We start from the raw sequence: 22,243 nt of genomic DNA, 5'->3' as shown, positions 1-22,243 counted from the left end.
CTATACTGGACGCTTAATCACCGTTACAGCCGGAATGAAAATAAGTTCGTGTTACTTCGTGCCATAGTCTTACTTGTACATTTTTTCATCAGTCTGATGATTGTCCCTCCGGACATGATAGTTACTGCATCCGTAGATTTTAGCAACAGACCACAGCCAGTGTTGAGAAGATGACAAGTTTTTTTTTTAAAAAAAGAAATCACTTTTCCTTCTAATGAGATCTTGTCTTTCTACAGATATGGGATCAGGTTCTGGAGATGGAGGTAAGTGCCTTTTGCAAATGTATTTTTAATCAAATCATAGTACTGTGGTTATACAAGCTGCCATGTCATCTGCAGATACCATATAGGCATCTCAAGTTGTTTTTCCCTCCCACACAGTCTCCTCTTTGTTTTCCTACGGAGCCTGTTTGTTTCTTGGCAGCCTCCTTTAGCTGTCGGGCGCAATCATTTTAGACTACAGTTTTTCATCTGCAACAATGGTGTTGTATAATGTGTGGCTCGGAATGAACTGGAAAGGCAGGGATTAGCTGTCAGTGCTTGGGTGTCAGGCACCCAGAATGAAGTGGAGGAAGGATGTGCAGATGATAGAGACACTGGAGCTTTAACCTGTGGCTTTTTAGTTGAGATGAAGAGAATTCACCAATCATGTCACTCTCCAGTGAATTTCTTTCATTAAGTAAGTGAACAAAATCCTACATAAAACTGCTCTTGCTGTATATACTAAACAGATTTGACTGGTATTGTTTTGTTTTTGTTGGAATATATCCTCTATTTACAGTTACTTTGCAATAATGCCGTGGTGATATGACTGTGCATTCATAGAACTCCTCAGCATAAAAGAAAGCTGTTTGATCCATTTTTCCTTTGTTGGCATTTTAACAATTTGTCTCCCTGAAGGAATGATAATACATAACCTAGTTATAACTGTAGACAAGCAGTTTGAGCACTCACTGAACTTGAGCATACATAACGTTCCTATTTAACTGAAGTATAGAGCATAATGATACCAATCTACACTCATCTTCAGACACTTAAAATCTTCTAGCATCCTGCAGGCTCAAAAATTGAGGAAACTCTTTGTTTTTCATGTGAACTTTGAGCATCTGCTTCTGGGCAGATCCACGTGCAATTGAAATGAGAAATGCATCTCTAAGCTCAGTTATTGAGGTTCAGATACAAGATACACAACAAACAAATTCTGCTCAACATGTTCATCCTAAGGTCAGTGGAGATTGATTCAACCCTTTGTACAAGCATTTCAGTTATGACACAAGCTTAATTACTTGACTTCTGACATTGACCATACTTTCTTACTAAAAGGGCTTATAATTTAAAAGTTTTGCATGATTCAATTATTTTTCTCAGATGTAAATGAGACTGTAATCTAATAGTTTATGATAATGTTCATGAATAATATTCATGGTTTTTGATGTAGTAGATATGGTGAAAATGTTTTACTTTGCAAGTGAAATCAAAGCTAGGGTTCATTACTAAATAGGGATTGAAAAGAAATCTTTGTCCCAAGAGTAGTTGAAGTGTGAATCATGAAGGTAAAAAGCATTTATGAGGAAACTCGAAGTATATTATGGAGAAAGGATTAAAAGGTTGTGTGTAAAGACAGTTGGGTGGTTTGCCTGCAATACAGGAACTTGCAAAGACCAGTTATGCCATCTTGTCTCTTTCTGTACTATAAATGCCATGTAAAAATAAATACTTAGTAAATTTCCTATAACTTTCTTTCATTAGCGGAAACAGTAAAATCAGTAAATTGCAAAAGCAATTGTAATAATCCTTTAACAGTTCCCAAGCAGCTGTTGAAGCACAGTCATCATTAAGTGTTTAAAAAGGTTAATAACTCAGTTGTGAAATAGCTGAGTAAATTAGGTGATAGGGTCCTATCCAGGAGCAAGCTTCATGCTTCACATAATAGGAAACAAAATGTAATCCCCGAAACACAAATGTAGTTTCATGAGATGATTTATTGTGCATAACAACACATCTATTTTGTGACTTGTGATGTTCATGACTTGCAAACAGGAAAGCTGCAGAATAACTCATCTTTTGAAGTCTGCCACCAGTCTTGTATTGGGATCCTACCCGGAAAACGACCAAATGTCATTCACTTTTTGCAGTTCCTGAGAACAGTTCTAAATGATAGTTTTCCACCTCTTTTAGTCTACTTTCCCTTGTTGCTATCCTACCCACACAGACACTTTGCCACTACCTTGTCACTCTGGATTGTACCCTTACTTAGATTCATGGTAAGGCTTGATGTTTGAACAAAGCTCAAATCTGCTAATCGTCCTGAAACTATATTTATTTATTTATCAGTGAAGTGTTTGTAAAACACAAATAACACTGACCCATACTTGCTGCACATGTGAAACATTGAATGTTGATAAAATGTCTTTTTTCATCCATGCTACAAGAAATAGTCATGGCCTGCTTCAATTCATTTGGTACCCTTTCAGCATTTGAAAGATTGAGGTAGGAACACAAATATTTATCTTAGTTTTGTGTCATCTGCCATCACTTCGCCCTTTGAAGATGAAAAAAGTCAGTTTTATTGGGAGAGTAAAACCTGAAATATTTTTAGGATAAAGGACAAGGAGATGAGGGTAGTTTGTACACTGAGTTATTTACTATCTTTTCCTTCTTGAGATGCTGGAAGCAAATTCCAGTAATAACTTTCAAAGGGACCTTGGATAAGTATTTGAAAACTCGAAGGCTGAAAATGCCAGAATAGTGAATGAATTGGTAACTTTTTCAGAGAACTAATATAGGCATTCTCCTTCTTTCCATAATAATTCTATGATCCGGTGTGACTGCCTCAAACTATGGGATCAGAGCAGTACTCCTAAATGCTGAAATTGGGATATTAACTGTCTATGACATTATTGCATTGTTACTGACTGGAAGATTTGAGTAGCTATGTACACCATGCAAAAGAACACAATTCAATCACCACACACAAGCACATTGCATTGTATCACCAAATAAAACAAATTAAATGTCTTGTAATATATCATTCCTTTATTTCTGAGAAAAGTGAATTTTAATACCAAAGAATAACAAGATAAGTTCACTTGATGTTCAGTATCCATGTTTTGTTTGTATCTACTTTTACCTGTGATTTTTATTGACCAAGTAAGTCTTTCATGGAATCCTGCAAAGCTGGGGGGGTGGGGGTAAAATCTAATGGCCAATTGTGTCTGTGACAGCTTTTTGAAAGAACTGTCTAAATTGTTCCACTAGTACAATTTCTCCATAATTCTACATTTTCTTTCTTTCAGATTATATATGTATAATTTCCTGTCTGTAAAATGCTATCAGATGTGCTGCCTACCTTCTTAGATATTGTGTTTCAGATAATTTATTGCACTGAAAGAATTATTCCACCCCCACCTGCTTCTGTTAATTATCTTAAATCCTTAGATTCTTTGGTTACCTTTGGAAAATACAAATTATATCTTAACTTTTGTTTTGTTGTTCTGATCCTGTCTTTGCTTCTTAGTTTTTTGTACAACTGCAGTCCTTCATTCTTGATATTATCCTGGTAAATGCTCTCTGCATGCTTTGCAGTCTTAAAATGTGATCCAGAAATTTACCACAATTCTCTAGCCAAGGCTTTTCCAGTCACTCAGTCACCTCATAAATGCTGAAAAACCAAAGAAATGGTTTAATTTTAACAAGTTTATTAATGTTCTACCACATTAATATTTATGTATGCAATTTCTCAAACCTTTTAAGTTGAATAGTTTGTTATCTAGCCACTCCTCATTCTTGTCTAAAATGTGCATCACCACATATCTCTGCATTAAATTTCATCTGCATGTTGTATGTCTGCCCATTTCACCATCCAAATGTGTCTTCCTGAAATCTGTTACTTAATTGCTCACTGTTCCAACTTCACAAGTCTGCCACAGGACATGTGATCATTAATATAATCAGTTGAGGTCTGTGGCAAACCTAACGTCATAAATATAAATCAAAAAGTGTGATGAGCCTAATGACTTTGGAAAATTTGTTTTCCCTCCAGAATGAAACAAGGGTGTTAACTACTACTTTGTCTCCTGTTTCTGAACCAATTTTGTATCCGTAGTACCATTACTTCTTTAACCCCATAGATACCGATTTTAATATCACTGCCTTTGGAAAGTACATGCACAACACTCATCAACCCAACCCATTACCACTTCAAAGTACACGAACAGGATTTTGGTCCTGATTTAATACAACCATACTGGCTGCCGTTAATTAAGCCAAATGGGTATTATTTTTTCTCTAACACTAATATTAGGCAAACTGAGCTCTAGTTCATCCCTCTCCCCTTTCTCAAACAGGAGTGTAACATGTGCAACCCTCCAGCCTTCTTGCACCACTCCCATGTCCATCCAAGTAGGAATGAAGAATTGTGGCCAGATCTACCCTTGCTTACCTCAAAATCCTGGGATGCATCTGAACCAGGTGATTTTTCAACTTTTAAGCACTGCCAACATTTTAAGTATATCCTCTAACTATTTGTTTCCTACTGGGTTTTTTTTACCTCTTTCATTTGACATGCTCACATTGTTTGTAAAATCAGATATTCGGGTATCTATTTCCTACCCCACAGAAATGTTGCTTTCTGTCTTTTGACTTTAACCTTTGAGAAAATGTTTTAATTTCCTGGGGCACTGCCTATATTGAGGAGAAGGTGGGGTGTGGTTGTGGTGGGTGCGGGATTGAATTGCCAGCGTCCAGTAGACCTGATTTTTTTTTTAAACTTGTGTATATTTTAGAGCCACTTTATTCTGATCAATTGTAAATCATTTCTTGCCACCGTTGCCTCTGAATCTTTGAATGTTTGTGTTCAAGCCCCTCTTCTGCAACTTGCGCACAAACATGAAAGTTGGCAATCTGGTACGTTACTAAATGAGTGCTGCATTAAGCCAAAACCATGTCTGCTGTAGCAGGTGGACATACAATATGTTGCCATTTTGGAGAAGAGCAGAGGAGTTTTCCTGGCCAATATTTACCTCTCGCTCAGTATCACAAAAACAGATTACGTGGTCATTATCACCTTAGTATTTGTGTGCAAATGAGTTGTTGCGCTGTTCTTGAAAAATCCAAAAAGAACAAAGGCATTTTATAAGTGTAAGTGCTTTCCCTTGCTCAGTTAAAGTGTTAACATGTTTCTGGGTTTCCTGGCCAAGCAGACAGAGCATGATGGCAATACACACAACCCAGTTTCAGCTTCACTGTTTAACAGCAGATTGGAAGCATGACATTTAATAAAAATTGGAGATGTCAGCTCAATGCAAAAAAAAGAACCAGAAAATGTATCTAAATAGAATAAGGTGCAGAAACCTTGAATATTCTCATCTGGACAGTTTGAATTTATGTCTGTAATCTCATTCAGGGCATTCACCTTGCTCAAAGGGCGTTCGGCAAGACAATGTGACTTCTCTTTAAAGGAGGAGATCACTCATTTTTGAAGGTGTTTTTCAGAATGTGCTTTTCCTGTTCTGGCTTATATACTTGAATTTGATTATTTGTGTTTTGCATTCTGAATGTTTGGTGCCTTGTATATCCGAAATGAGCAAAAGCAGATGTTAAAGGCGGGGACGGTTGCTGAAAGTATGCTTTGAAGGGCTTAACATTTTGAGCTCCTCCTATTAGGCATGCTCTTGTTGTGTCACAGATGTATTGTGGATGTTTGGAATGATCAGAGCGACTTCTCTCAGTGTAAGTCACATAATGTCTCAGGCTTTTGCAACGGCACTTCATCTGAAGAGAGCGCAACTAATAGGAAGTACCTTGTGACATGAGTAAATGTGTGCAGATATTGAGGATTTGCACTCAATAAATGCATCTTGAATGTAATACATACTGCCCATCCAGTGATTTATAACAAGATGCTCAGCATATAGTTTGCAGGAAAATATGAGAGTCTGTCCATGCACAAGTACAATCAGAATGTAGCCAGTCAGGCCTTCAAAAACTCAAGTTCAGAGGAATTCATTCAAGTTCTTTTTGTGCTTCAGATCAGATTGGAGCAATAAGCTTCTACCTGTGCTGAAGTGACTGGATGGAATGTAAGGATCTGTTCTTGTACAAGGATTTTTATATGGGAATTTCAAATTGTTAACTTTAGCCTCTCAAAGATATTTGTTGACACCATGTTCCTGCCTTGCAAATTTTTTGTAAGGGGAGGCAGAACACAGCTGAAGGTTAAAGGGTGGATGAGGCAAAGTTAATGTTTGCATGTCTAGTTCTTCCTAGTGGGTGGAGAAAGAAGCATTTGGATGGTGGAGCTTATGCGAAGCATGTATTGAACAGTAAAACCCAAACTGCAATGTGCCCTGCTTATCTTTCATTGCCTACATCCTTCCTCTGTGTCTGAAGAGGATCTGTCCTCTCCTTTTTGTCTCCTGTACGTCTAACCTCTGTTTAAGCACTTTGTTACACAAGTGCAGCATGCCTTACTGTTTTAACATCCATGACATTTGCAGACTAAGAAGCCTTCAGATCTGTCAAGGATGCAGCAGCATGTCAGTGGATCATACACTAAGATTTGCAGCTGTCATGTAGTTTGACTTTTTTGTTAGTTGGTCTGCACATTGGTATTCTTGATCATGCTTTAAGGTGTATCACTTTTCTTCAAACAACCAGTTGACATTTCAATTTGGAAGGGTGAAAGGACTTGGGAAAGTGAACAGCTGTAAAAGGAATGCTTCATGAGCATTGCCCACGTTAACATCGATATATTTATGGAGTGGGATCTCTTGCAAGTATTGGAGATCTCATGGGTCATCTCGGGATGGCTTGTGGGTCACACCTTGATGATGGCTTTCCCTGGTAATCCAGAGCCAGATACAAGCCCAACATGTCTATGCCAGCCAGGGTGCCCATCTAATGTGCCAATGTCATGTTCTAATGTGCTGCAAATATAACTTGATGTAGCACGCTGAAGCTGGCTAAGACAGAATGCTGAATGCAAGTCAGGCAGCACCTATGGACGGGAATAAATAATTGCCATTTCGGGCTGAGACCCTTCATCAAGACTGGAAAGGAAGTGGGGGCAGAAGCTGGAATAAAAATGTTCGGGATGGGAAAGGAGTACAAGCTAGCAGTTGATGAGTGAGACTAGTTGAGGGAGGAGGGGGTTGAAGTAAGAAGGTGGGAGGTGATAGGGGAATGAGCTAAAGGGCTGAAGAAAGAATCTGATAGGAGAGGACAGTGTTCATGGAAGAAGGGAAGGAGGGGAACCAAAGGGAAGTGATAGGCAAGTTAGGTGAAGAGGTGAGAGGGTAACTAGATCCAATCCTGATGATAGATCTCTGCCTAAAACGTCATCTGACTATTTCCCATGACAGATGCTACCTGACTTGCTGAGTTCCTCCAACATTTTATGTGAGTGTTGTCAGGATTTCCAGCATCTGCAAAATCTCTTGTGTTTAAGGTCATCCTATGTTTGTACAACCTGTGAGGCAGATATAACGTCTGGTGAGCTCCACTCCTCTATTGATCTCCTCTCTCCCTGTGTAGATTACTGCTGCTCTTTCATAGGCTCTTGATGCTGCTTATTGTGGATGCACCTAAGAGCACCCAAGCTGGCGCGGCTGTTGAAAATTCAAAACAAATGGATGAGAGAGCACATTCTAGGTTAGGAAAGTTAGCAAAGCCTTAAGTGATCATTTTTCAGGTATCCTGAACAATTTCCCCATACATCTGTTAGAATCGCCTTCATGGGTTCGTGCAGAAGTTAGCTGTGATGGCAGAGTGTTTATTGGCAGGTGTGCTATTCCACTCCTAGCCTGACTCCTTTAATTTTGCAGCAAGCTCAGGCATATTCTGGCAACCTGTGTTTCCCATTCTTATATGAATGTTGTTTGTTATGAGCAGTGACGGTTTTGAAAGTTCCTGTCCTCCTCTACCACACAGATTTCTTCAATAAGACTGGCACTTAAATGTAGAAACTTGATTGACTTTTGTTTTTCAGCCTGGTGTCACTTTTGCATTTTATCTCACACCCACTTACTGAAATGTTTATACAAGATTTGTAGCATTCGTTGTTGCCCGCTAATCTAAAATGACATAAAATAAAATTCTGTTTATGCATAGACTTTGAGTATACTTTTGCATAAATTCTATCATATCTATTTTCTTGTAAATGCCTGCAAGAAAATGAATGTCAAGGTAGTTTATGTAACATGTACATACTTTGATAATAAATTTTACTTTGACTTTGTGCACTTCGCATTTTATTTACAGTTTATTTTGGCAGCTAAGCTTCCTTCAATTCTCAACCGTATGTGAATATCATATTTGTCACGAGCTTTGCTTTTCAATGTTTTAATTTTACTCCTTCAGAGAGCTGTGGCTTTGAATGCCCTCCATTTCTTCTTCCATGAACGTTTTTGTTAGGTACCTGATCTATCTTCTTGAAGGCTTCCTATTGCTCAGTTACTGTTTGGCTTGTCAATCATTCACAGAAATATAAGCCTCCTTCATTTCAGTGCCTTCACTTTTGTTTCTTGTCCCTTTCCATAACCACTTCAAATTTAAAGATATTGTGATCAGTTGTAAACAAAGAGGAATGATGTATTCACATTTTAAATTGATATTGCTGCACTATTTGAACATGTACTTTTTTTAAAAATCAGCAAACAGACATAAATATAGCTTAAAAACACAATGACATTTGTCTAGCAGAACTGATGTATAGCTTGTGTCAACAACACACGTGTAATTTATTCACACTGATGAATGATAAAGAGTTGCTGTGCTCATGCCTTTGATTTTTTTGGGTCCCAGACCTGTTAAAGTTCAATTATGCATGAAGCCCAAGGAGCTGCTGAAAAGCCCCTTGCACACTTTTTTCTTCTTCATAGAAAAATCTTGGGTAAGTAGAGGAGCTGAAGTAATGGATGGGAGAGGACTTGCAGGAGTGTGACAATTGGGGATCATAAGTTCGATCAGGGCTGGGAGGGCAAAATAGATTGCGGCTTGGACTACCATCTGGTTTGCCGATGATCACAAAATGGGGTAGTATTATGTTGGGGGATATTAACAGGTGGGGGTTAGAGAAAGAGTTACAGCAGGAGTGTTCAGAATGATGTAATCTAATTTTCCAAGCAAGGAGATTGGTTTAGCGAATGATATTGTTTGATATATGATGATCATGCCATTGACACAAGGGATTCATGACTATTTGTGAGTTGAATTTATGGAATGGTGCAAGTCGCTTTGGAATTGGATACAGTCTGGGTGAGAATTGCTTCCATTCATGGTATACAGTACCTCTGAATGAAGCAATGCTATTTGATTGAATTTTGGGTTAATATATCTTTAATTGAAAATTAATGTTTATCAGGTCATGAAAATGAAATAAAAATGTAAAGAAAGGAACATATAATCAGTATACTGATTTCAAATGATTATGCTCCTGATTAGTTATTCCCATAATTGTATTCATTAGAAGATAAGTAATCAGGAAGATCATCAGTTTGGATTCTGAGAGACATGAACTGCATCATTATGGCCACATTAAGAAGTCTGGGTTACTGCTTGAGAAAATAATAATGACAATTTTCATCTTGGATTGCATAATTATTTTACAGTTACTAAACAAGTTAATACACTATTGTCTCATTTGTGATTCTGTTTGTAGAACATGTAGTTTCATTTTAAGTCCAATCAGTGTGAAAATTAATGTTTTAAGGAAATGCTTCCAGACGTGTATTACCATCTTTTCAAGGGTAAGGAGAATGGTGGAAAAACAATGAATTTCAAAGAATTCCACAATTTGAACATTTATGTCACGGCTATACATTGCCTCAATTCCCCTTCAGGAAGCATTTCTAAATACTTCATCGGCCACGACATGTGATAAAAATATTACTTTGTTTTCTCACCCTCGTTGTGATTTTGCAGCAGTGACACACAATCTTCTTGTGGGAAAGGAACAAATTGAAAATCTGAGTCTCTTTCAGTGGGCATAAGCATGAAACGGGTTTTCTTCTACTCGTACATAAACAGATGCTGATTTTTAGTTACATAAATAAATGTAAAAATGCCCAAATTTGCTCAACTAGTTTCCGTTTTAGATTTTTCCTACCGGAGCCACTCTACTGATAAGATTGCATGGTACAATAATTTTTGGCTAAACTGCAATTATCTCTGCGTCTATTTAGACAAGACTTGTAAACTTGCCACAAATTGATCACTATCTCAAACAATATCTGATCCTCCACAGCCTTGGTGTCTTCTTTAATTCACAAATGATCTTTATAAGAAAGATTGCCTTGCTGAAAATAACTAGCATCTTAAATCCCTTAGACTTTTCAACTATATGTTGTGATATCACAGTTTACCTGTATCTCAATTCCATTTACCACACTTGTGTTTGTCATCGTTTATAGCCAGATCTCAAAAATTTACCAATCGATGGGGCAGAAGGCAGCATCTTGTTTATATCATATTCGATACTCATTGCTGACATTCCCTTCGTTTCCATTCATAGCCGAGGCTCAGAAATGGTGTTGATTAAAGATGTAATCAGGCTGTAGCATTACTGAGTTGAATTGGTCCCAATTCTGTGTGAGATTCCAGTATCATCATGATATACAAACACATTTCAGTTTTGTAGTCATTTCCCCATGAAAAAAAAGTTAACATCCGTATCTAACAAGCAAACATGAGGAAATCTGCAGATGCTAGAAATTCAAACATCACACACAAAATGCTGGTGGAACACAGCATGTCGGTCAGGCAGCATCTATAAGGAGAAGCACTGTCGACATTTCGGGCCGAGACCCTTCGTCAGGAATAAATGAAGGGAAAGATACTAAGAGATTTGAAAGTAATGGGGGGAGGGGGAAATTTCATTTCGCATTTCTCCCTCCCCCCATTACTTTCAAACCTTTTAGTATCTTTCCCTTCAGTTAGTCCTAATGAAGGGTCTCAGCCCAAAACATCGACAGTGCTTCTCCTTATAGATGCTGCCTGACCTGCTGTGTTCCACCAACATTTTGTGTGTGTTGCTTCCATACCTAACATATGATAGAAACTTGCTTATAGCTAATATGTTTGGATATGTGTTTGTGTTACTTAAACTACAGGAATTCAACCTTGATGCATCTTCTAAAGATCAAGGTAGAAATGAGACACACTAAATGTCATTTTCACGTTAGTGAGACAGGAAATTAATGATGTGGAAAATGAAGGAAAAAGATATAATTCTATGGGGAATCTGGGAGCAGACCAGATCCACAGAAAGCAAGAGTCAACAAGGCTAGGAAAATATCTGTGAGGATATACTGTAGCTGCTTAATATTCTCCTATCCATAGAGTAACTATGGTGACAAGCTCAAATATTTCCTTCATTAATTGCAACTAATGTGTTTAAAAGTAAAATCACATCTATATGATATAACACCAAGTAACTTCTGGTGCTTTTTCCTGGTTTTGAAAGTTGCACTGAAGTGTCATTGCAATAAGTATGCCTTTGCATCCTGGTAGTTCCTTAGATGCAGACAGCAGGCTTTTTGTTTTTCGGTATACATACAATTCCCCATCAGTGATTAAAATAAGGTCCTGTGAGTAGCAGGCTAGCTTCACCCTATCACCAAGACATGAGTGCTTGCTATTAAAAGGTTTCATCCAATTTAAAAACTACAATTTTCACTACAGACTTCACATACCTTTTAATTGCTCTGTCTTTCCTTCACTTTCAAACTAGAATGAATGAATGGCAAGTGGGAGACTTTTAAGAGTTAGACAGGCTTGCCATGAGTGTGATAACCTGTGGCCAAGAGCAGTATGCTCCTGCTAGGATAAAGGATAAACCTGGCAAGATTAAGGAATCTTTTCCGATTAGTGAAATTGAGGCTCTCCGGAAGATAAAGAAGCATCTAGGAGGTTAGGGACGAATGAATCCCTTGATTACTGTAAAAAGTAAGAATAGGAGGGAAAGCAGAAGGGCAAAGAGGGGGTATGAGATGAATATGGCATGTAACGTTAAGGAAAATTCCCAAGCGATTTTACAGTAATGTGCAAAGATCTTGGGCACATGTACATGGCTAGGGTGCTTAAGACTTTTGCACAGTACTGTATTTATCAACTTGAAACAGCGAGCGAGTTTGTGAATATGGCAGGAGCAATGTTGGAAATGGCGAGGGTGGCGTGGAACAGGTGGCAGAGGGGTGACGGGGTTGGGGGGGGTGCCACAGGTGCAGACACACACCTAGCCCTGAGACACCAGCCAAGGTAATTTGATTCCAAACAATTGCATTATTGATCATTACAGAACATTCCACTGGTGCTTCCCCCTCCCTCCCCTCTCCCTGCCCCCTTTCTCACTCTCAGTCCACAGAAGAGACCCATATCAGAATCAGGTTTATCATCACTCATATATGTCATGATTTTATTTGTGGCAGCAGTACAGTGTAATACACAAAACATATTACAGTACTGTGCAAAGTCTGAGATGCCCTAGATATACAGTATATATACACCTAAGATTTTTGTGCAGTACAGCTGGCCCTCCTTATCCGTGAATTCCGCATGCGCGAATTCAACCAACCGCGAATCGCGAAAACCCGGAAGTGCTCTTCCAGCATTTGTTGTTCGAGCACGAACAGACTTTTTTTCTTGTCATAATTTGTCACTAAACAATGCAGTATAACAACTATTTTACATGGCATTTACATGGCATTGTATTAGGTATTATAAGTAATCTAGAGATGATATAAAGTATACGGGAGGATGTGCGTGGGTTATCGTGGATCGGGATCGAAAAAGATCGGAAGTTCTCGTAAGTTGGAACAGGTACATCTGGTATTATTTAGCGTCAGTTAGTCAAACGTTTGTCTTAGTAAATAGTATATACTTTACCTTTCTATGCATATAAAACACTTAAGAACATCTGCTTCAGTGCCAGGCTCGGGAACGGAAGTTCCCGAGTTAGATCCAGTGACAGACCGCACCTGAGTGCGCTCTCCACCGTGCCGGGTTGATGTGGAGGATCAAAAACCCAAAACCCAATAATTAAACCACTGCGTTGCTTAGTAATAATTGTAGCTTTCATCGGGGCAGGGCCTTTCTCACTTTATCCTTTAAAATTGTTCGGATCGCTGACCAACATAGCCTAGCGCTTTTCCAATGACCGATGGTGTTTCACCTCTTTCCGATCGCTTTATTATTTCCACTTTATTTTCAATGGCGATCGTGATTATTTTTGTGAACAGAAACACTGCAGATTCAGAGCTCTGTCGCCGGGTCCTAATGTCCACCGCACTGAGACAGGTTAAATAAGGTCTTGGGTTCCGCTGGGTCCTAAGATTCACCGCATTGAGACAGGTTGAATAAGGGACTTGAGCATCTGTGAATTTTGGTATCTGGGAAGGGTCCCGGAACCAATCCCTCGTGGATAAGGAGGGCCAACTGTCCTGTATTAATAAAAGAGTGGCTAGGGACAAAATAGGTACCCTTGGAGATCAGCAGGACTTGAGCTGCAGGAAATAGGTGGAATTTTTAATGAATATTTTTCCTCTGTGTTTATTAAGGTGGAAGTCGTGGTTGCTCAAGAGATAAAGGAACATGTGGAGATGTTTTGGAGGGCATTCAAATATTGCCAGGGAGAATGTATTTGCAGCCTTACAGTGAATTAAGACGAATAACTCTTGAGTGCATGACTGAGAACATTCTCGGACTCTGTAGAAAGGAAATTGCAGAGACTCTTGTGGAGAAACTTGTTTGATCATTAACCACTGGTGATGGCAGAAAGGTGGCTAATGTCATTCGGAGGTTGTGAACAGTGTTTGAACAGCGGCTAATCAGAGATCAGGAGTGAGAGAAGGAGTGTCTCACTCAGCTCAGCGACTGTGCATTAAAAAGCAGCGCTTTGCCGGAGTTTTAACATTTGAGCAGTGGCCAGTCAGAGACTGGGATTCATTAGCAAGTGCAAATTAAAATAAGGCAATGGCCTTTGTTGGAGCGGACAGTGTTAGAGTGGGGATTTTGAGATTTTAGCTCTTTGAGGCTTTAGCAAGGAGGGACGAGTGAGAGAAGTTGAAAGGCTGTAGGTAGATTTTTTTTCAGTTTGTTTATTCTTTCCTTCTTTATAATTACACAGTTAGAGCAGTAGTGATGCCAGGCAGGACAGGTGAATGCTCCCCTTGTGGGGTGTGGACCTCCAACGTCCGTGATGACTTCAGCTGCAAAAAGTGGATCCAGCTGCAGCTTCTAACATTCCACGTTGAGGAGTTGAAGCTGGAAATGGGTGAACTCTGGATCATTCACGAGGATGAGGGAGTGATAGACAGGACCTATGGAGAGATACTTACACCTAAAATTCAGGACATCAGAAAATGGATGACAGTCAGGAGGATGAAAAGGGTTAAACAGCCAGTGCAGAGTGCCCCTGTGGCTGTCCCCTTCAACACCATGTATACCACTATGGGGTATGATATAGCAGGGGAAAATCACAGCAGTCAGTTCTTTGGCACTGAGTCTGCCTCTGTGGCTCAGAAGGGAAAAGGGTGAGAAGAGGCAAGTTGTGGTGATGAGGATCCATTAGTCAGGGGATCTAAACGAGGTTCTGTGGATGAAAACGCGATTCCTGAATGGTATGATTCCTCCTGGGTGCCAACATTCTTAAGTGGGACAGTGAGCAGCCAGAGATTGTGGTCCCTATAGATACCGTTGACATAAAAATGAAGAGGGATAAGATTCCACCAAGTCAGTTCAGGGAGTTAGGTGTGAAGTTAAAGGAAAGGACCTCCAGAGTTGTGATCTCATGCCGTGTGCTAGTAAGGGCAGAAATATGAAGATTATACAGTGTAATACATGGCTAAGGACTTGGTGCAGGAGGAAGGGCTTCAGATTTCTGGATCATTGGGCTCTGTTCCAGGGAAGGCAGGACCCGTACAGAAGGGACTGTTTGCACCTAAACTAGAGGGGGACTAATATCTTAACAGGTAGATTTGCTAGTACTGCACGGGGCTAAGGGAGTGCTTAAACTAGAATTGCAAAGGAGATGGGAACAGAGTGCTAGAACAGATAGTGGTTGTTATGGAGACGGATATTGTTAAAACCCCAGACAAAGTCAGGAAGCTAAAGGTTTAGCATAGTGAGTCTACCGTTCTGAGCTGCGTATATTTCAATACAAGAAGTATTGTAGCAAAGGAAGATGAGCTCAGGGCGTAATCAACACATGGAATTATTGTCACCATTAGTGAGACTTGGTTGCAAGAGAGGCAGGAATGGTGGCTCAATATTCTGGATTTCCATTGTTTCACACACAACAAAATGGAAGGGATTAAAAGGGAGGGGTGGTGTTATTAGGGAAAGTGTTATGGCAGTGCTCAAACAGAACACATTAATCTTGTGAGGCTTTATGGGTGGAACTGAGGAATAAGAAATGTATGACCTCCTTTACTGTAAAGGGACTAGGTGGGATATGTTCAGGAAAGTTTCCTTAATCGGTACACAAAAGTCCCAGCGAGAGAGTGGGCAATACTTGATATCCTGTCAGGGAATGAGACAGGGCTGGTGATGGCAGTTTGTGCATGGGGACGCTTTACATCTCGTGATCAGAATGCCATTTTCACGGTAATTATGGAAAAGGATCAGTCTGGTGCTTGGATTGAGATTCTAAACTGGAGAAAAGGCATTTGATGGTATCAGAACAGATCTGGCAAGTGTGGACTGGGAGAGGCTGTTCTCTGGCAAAGGTGTATTAGGTGAGTGGGAGGCCTTCAAAAGTGAAACTTTGGGAGTACAAAGCTTGTATGTGCCAGTCAGAATAAAAGGAAAGGATAACAGGTTTAGGGAACTTTGATTTTCAAGAGATACTGGGGCCCTAGTTAAGGGCAAAAAAAGGAGGTGCTTAACAGGTATAGGCAGGTAGAAACAAAGAGGTAATTGAGTATAAGAAATGCAAGACAGCATTTGAAAGAAATTGGGGGGGGGGAGGGCTAAAATAAGGCATAAGGTTGCTCTAGCAGACAAGGAGGAGAATCCTAAGGGCTTCTACAGATATGTTAAGGATAAAAGGATTGCAAGTGACAAAATTGGTCCTCTGGAAGATCAGCTTGATTAATCCATGAGTGGAGGCAAAAGAGATGGGGGAGATCTTGATATTTTACATCTGTATTGTCTTGGGAAGACAGACAGAGTCTATAGAAGTGAGGACATGAGTCTGATACGATGTTCTCCAACAGATTTATTTATATCATCCTTAGTGATAGGTGAGGTACTGGAGGATTGGAGGATAGCTAATGCTTCACTGTTCAACATTCTGTTTAAAGAAAGGCTTTAAGAATCAAACCAGGAAATTATAGGCTAGTGAGCTTGACATCAGTAGTGGCAAAATTATTGGAATGTATTCTGAAGGACTGGAATTTTGGGTAGACAGGGATTCATTAGAGATGGTCAGAATGGCTTTGTGCATGTTCGGTAAAGTCCAACCAATCTTAGAGTTTTTTTGAGGATGTTACGAGGAAAGTTGATGAAGGCAAGGCAGTGGATGTTGTCTACATAGGCTTAAGCAAGGCAGTTGACAAGGTCCTGCATCGGAGGTCAGTCAAGAAGGTTCAGTCGCTTGGCATTCAAGATGAGATCGTAAACTGGATTAGACATTAGTTTTGGGGGAGAAGGACAGAGTGATAGTAGATGGTTGCTTCTCTGACTGGAGGCCTGTAACTAGTGGTGTGCCACAGGGATTGGTGCTGGGTCCATTGTTGTTTGTCATCTATGTCATTGAATGGGATGATAATGTGGTTAACTGGATCAGCAGATTTTCAGATGACACCAAGCTTAGGGATTAGTGGACAGCGAGGAAGATTATCCAAGCTGGCATCAAGATTTCCACCAGCTGGAAAAATGGACTGTGGTAGAACAAAAGGATCAGGGAATTCTTTGAATGCAGAGTCTCAGGTAGAAAAGATCATAAAGAAGCTTTTGGCACGTTTGCCTTCATAGATCAAAGTGTTGAGTGTTATTTTGAAGTTGTATAAGACATCGATGAGGCCTAATTTGGAGGATTGTGTGCCGTTTTGGACACTTATTTGCAGGAAAGATGCAAATAAGTTTGAAAGGGTACAGTGGAAATTTATCAGGATGTTGCTGAGACTGGAGTATCTGAGTTATAAGGAAAGATTGAGTGGGTTAGAGCTGTATTCCCTAGAATGTTGAAGACTGAGGGGAGATTCAATAGAGATATACAAAATTGAGGGGTATACTTTAGATGAGACAAATGCAAGCACTGGGATTGGGTGAGATTACAACTAGAGGTCATGGGTTAAGTTGAAAGTTTAAGGGAAACGTGGGGAAACATCTCAACTCAGGATAGTGAGAGTTGGGAATAAGCTGGCAGTACAAGTGATAGGTGCAACTTTGATTTCAACATTTAAGAGAAGCTTGGAATAGATACATGGATGGGGGTATATGGAGGACTATGGTTTGGATGCAGGTCAATGGGACCAGGCAGTTTAAATGGTTCGGCATGAACTAGATGGGCCAAAGGGCCAGTTTCTGTGTGGTAGTTTTCTGTGACTGTATGTCCCTAAGAAGGGTAACAAAGACAGGCCAGTAGTAGATGTTGTCTGTTCGGACTTGTGCAATCTTCACGGTCATAAGTGGCAGCCTGGTCTAGAATGCTGGGTCCCATGGAATCCAGTAAGAGCTAATTAGGTGGGTTCAAGATTGCTTGTGAGATAAGAAGTACAGGCTGATGGTTGAATGGAGGCTGGTGACTAGTGGTGTAAATGCTCGAGGCTTGCTCAGTGAGTTTGTGGCTGACACAAACCAGGAAGTGTTGTTAATAGTAAAGAAGTTGATTGCAGAATACAAAGGGATTGTGGTCAGTTAGGAAAGAGGGCTGAAGTGGATTTCAGTACAATTAAGTGTGAGGTGATGCACTTTGAAAAGTCAGGCCAGCGTAGGGCTTATACTATGGATGGTAGGGTACCACGGAATGTAATGCAATAGAGGGACTTGGGACTGCAAGTGCACGGTCTATTGAAAGCAACATATAACAGGTAGACAGGATGGTGAAAAAAGCATTTAACATGCTGGCTTTCATAAGTCAGGATGTTGAGAATAGGAGCTGGGACATTATATTAGTTGTATAAACAGTTGATGTATTTGCACTGTGTACAGTTTTGGTCACCCTGTTATAGGAAAAATGTTGTTAAACTGAAAAGATTGGCCAGGACATTGTCAGGACTAGAGGGCTTGAGTTATAGGAAGAGATTGGCAAGCCCAGGTCTTTATTCTGTAGAACATAGGAGAACGAGGTGCAGACTCATAGAGAGGTTTTATATTATGAGTGGCATAGGTAAGGTCGACACTGACAGAGAAGGGGTGTGTGAAACGAGAGGTTATAGATTTAGGGTGAGAGGGGAACGATTTAAAAGCTTTTCACACTGGTGGGGGGGTGAGTATATGGATCAAGCTGCCAAAGGAAGTGGTTGGGCAGGTACAATAATGTATTTTTAAAAACCACTTGGGTGTAGGAGTGGCAGGGCTTAGAGGGATATGGGCCGAGTGGATATGGATAAGTTGCCTCTGGTTTGCTGGGCTTGGCACTGTGGTCAGGGTGGATTCAGTTGGCCGAAGGATTCATCTGTGCTGTATTCCTTTATGACTCTATGACCTATCTTGACATTGTCTTGCTTCTGGATAGTTGTTGATAAATTCCTTTCAGGGTGCTAACTTTTAGACAGGGATCAGGACCATTTTTCAGCAAATTGAAAATGAGTGGATTTCCTGATATCAGCTTCGCATTTGGTTTAACAAAAACAAGTACACTCTGTACCCAATTACTTCGATACTACTTAGAGCAAATCAAACAAGGAACACAATGCACCGTTGAAAAATGCAAGTGGTTTTATCTTCAAACATCTATGGGTGTATCTAATAAGAAACATAGAAAACCTACAGCACAATACAGGCCCTTCGGCCCACAAGGTTGAGCCGAACATGTCCCTACCTTAGAAATTACTAGGCTTACCCATAGCCCTCTATTTTTCTAAGCTCCAGGTACCTATCCAAAAGTTTCTTAAAAGACACTATCATATCTGCCTCCACCACCGTAGCCAGCAGCCCATTCCATGCATTCACCACTCTCTGAGTAAAAAAACCTTACCCCTGATATCTCCTCTGTACCTACTCCCTAGCACCTTAAACCTGTGTCCTCTAGTGGCAACCATTTCAGCCCTGGGGAAAAAGCCTCTGACTATCCACACGATCAATGCCTCTCATCATCTTATACACCTCTATCAGGTCACCCCTCATCCTCCGTCACTCCAAGGAGAAAAGGCCAAGTTCACTCAAACTATTCTCATAAGGCATGCTCCCCAATCCAGGCAACATCCTTGTAAATCTCCTCTGCACCCTTTCTATGGTTTCCACATCCTTCCTGTAGTGAGGCGACCAGAATTGACCACAGTACTTCAAGTGTAGTCTGACCAGGGTCCTCTATAGCTGCCATGTTACCTCTCGGCTCCTGAATTCATTTCCATGATTAACGAAGGCCAATGCACCATATGCCTTCTTAACCACAGAGTCAACCTGCCCAGCTGCTTTGAGTGTCCTATGGACTCAGACCCCAAGATCCCTCTGATCCTCCACACTGCCAAGAGTCTTACCATTAATACTATATTCTGCCATCATATTTGACCTACCAAAATGAAGGCTGATGAAATACTTACCTTTGCACATCTGCCAGTGTGTATGCATTTAACACATTTCATATCTCCAGTGATCGTGCTCACTTTTTCCAAGTGGGCTGGAAGGAATCACCACAAGTTGTGATGTTGTGTACCCCAATTTAGAGAGTTTACATGATTTAGATGGACGGAAAAGGAGAAGACCGCAGATGAACTGCTGACGTATATGATGTGGAAACGTGTGAGCAAAGCCACCTGAGAACAATGTTGTTATTACTATTTAATAAGGCAAATGGTGTGTGAATGTACTAGAGGAGAATGGAATTACGTTGCAATCTAATAGTGAGAAGGATGGTTCAAGGGTCAGATTCTATCTGTAACAGGAGGTTTTGTGTTTTTATGACCACTTAACCTTTGTGCTGTTGTTGGAACAAAAACAGTGTTATGTTAAGCTATAGCAGGGTCTGGAGCAAATAGAAGTGGAGGCCTCTTTGTGAGGTAGCTTGCTATGGGCTTGTGTACACCCCATATAAATTTTTTTGGAAGGATCATCTTGGGGAAGATTATAATCCACGGTCCCCCAGCTAACTATTCCAGAGGTTTGGCGATTTTTTTTTTAAAGTACTACCTCTGTGTAGATGTCAGTTTAACATTTCAAATTTAATAAAATGCTTTCAACAACTGATTCCAGAACCTAAAAAAAAGAAATTTGAAGATGGAACCATGGAGTTAAGAGTGGGCTATCTGAGATGGCTGCTGATGGCAGTTCACAAGTGGCATATGCTGTGACAGCGGCAAACGATAGGGTGATGTAAAATGTGAATGCTATTAGCGAAATGCATTAAATACTGTCAGTACAGTAGAGGAAATCACAGTAGAGCATATCAATTGTATACACTGCACACTATCCATGAAAGTGACAGCAAGATGGTTAAAAAAGAACTGATGACAGTTTGAAATTTACAGTGAATGGACAGTCAAGACAGTAGTTGACTAGATCAATGTAAGGCACCCACAGTGGCTGAGAAATCATCTTGGACATATTGAAAAGAATAACTTTCAAACGGCAGATATTTAAAGTAGCATTTCCAACAATTTCAATTGCATGTCAAGATTATCTCGGTTAAGATTGTTTAGAAAACGCAATCAATTTCTTCATGAAACTGCACTGAATTAGTGAAAATTCTCATGAAAAGTTATTAGTCATCCATTTACTTTGAGCTTGTGAAAAGCTACTACCCATGCACGTGTTCTGTATACACATTCACTTTTTTTCTGCACATTGTAGAGCAATTATATAACTTAATTCAAAACAGAAAATGTTGGAAATACAAACAACAACACACACAAAATGCTGGTGGAATACAGCAGGCCAGGCAGCATCTATAGGGAGAAGCACTGTCGACGTTTCAGGCCAGGACCCTTCGTCAGGATAATGTTGGAAATATTTAGTTTTTCTCTGCACAACTAAGTTAATGGAAAACTATCAACATTAGCTCTTCCTCCTTGCACAAATGCCATTCGAACTGAGCAAGGATTAGGTTTATTTCGTGCATTAAAATGTGTGAATTGCTTAACAACTAGCTCAATCCAAGAGTATACCGGCAGCGGCCCGCAAGTGTTGCCTCACTTCCTGTGCCAACAAAGCATGTCCACAATTTAATAATCCTAACCTGTACATCTTTGGAATGTGGGAGGAAACCAGAGCACCCAGATGAATCCCATGCGGCCACGGAGAGAACATACAAACCCTTTACTGACAGCCGTGGGTTTTGGACACCGATTGATGATGCTAACAGCTAAACTACTCTGTTGCACTAAACGCTACCATGTTGCTCTATTTCTAGAATTTTCAAACTTCTGGCTACTGCACTATTTTGCTGTTGGAATGATTGAGTGTTATTTTCCGTAACAAAGAACTAGAGTAACTCTGTAGTATATGATCACATCCCTTAGACCCATTGTATGCCTAGTAGATTCATAGTGTAGTGGATTGTGAGGCAAGTTAAATGGAGAACAGTAAATGTTACCTTAATCTGTGCATGTTAATTTAATTGACAAAACCCGAGAGGACCTTTTGTTTTTGGATGTTACCTTATTGGGTGAGCAAACTGAAACTGCCAATTGTTTATTTGCGGTGCTTGTCCAATTTTTTGGTAAATATATTTAAGCAGACTGTTAATAATGTTAATTAATAATCATTTAATGTGGTTTAAGAAGGAAAATTGAGGATGGGTTAAATATTTGGACTGTGGTTTCCAAAAGGGAACAATTATAGATTACCTACAAAAAAATCTTCAAGAAGCGCATCATTCGAACTGTTAAGAAGCAGGCATCTGAAATCATTAGCAGCAGGAAATTTGCACGGTAAAGAGAAATTGTAAAATAATATTTTTACCTATACTGTAATGAAATTGAGGAGACATTCTTGAGAGATTTTCTAATTTTGAAGCTGCTTTAGAATATTTTTTAAAAATGTTTGGAATTTATATTGAGAAGGGAGGATATCTGGAAAAGTCTTAATTCACACTTGTTGGTGTGCTGCCTTGGGCTGATTACGTGGGGGTGGGTTGTGCATATTAA

At 39.9% G+C, this 22,243-nt stretch overlaps 1 protein-coding gene across 1 annotated transcript in view; it reads left to right on the top strand.

Moving 5' to 3' along the window:
• Nucleotides 1–22,243, top strand: part of LOC132392686 (tomoregulin-2-like) — an 80,581-nt gene that overhangs the window by 2,526 nt on the left and 55,812 nt on the right. The window contains exon 4 of the mRNA XM_059966904.1: nt 237–263. Within this exon, the coding sequence (XP_059822887.1) occupies nt 237–263 (27 nt within the window). The remainder of the gene's footprint in view (nt 1–236; nt 264–22,243) is intronic.

Source organism: Hypanus sabinus, chromosome 4, assembly GCF_030144855.1.
Source record: "Hypanus sabinus isolate sHypSab1 chromosome 4, sHypSab1.hap1, whole genome shotgun sequence".
Classification (NCBI taxonomy): Eukaryota; Metazoa; Chordata; class Chondrichthyes; order Myliobatiformes; family Dasyatidae; genus Hypanus; species Hypanus sabinus.
Note: the sequence above shows the minus strand (reverse complement) of the source record. Positions and strands in the feature narration are given on the sequence as shown.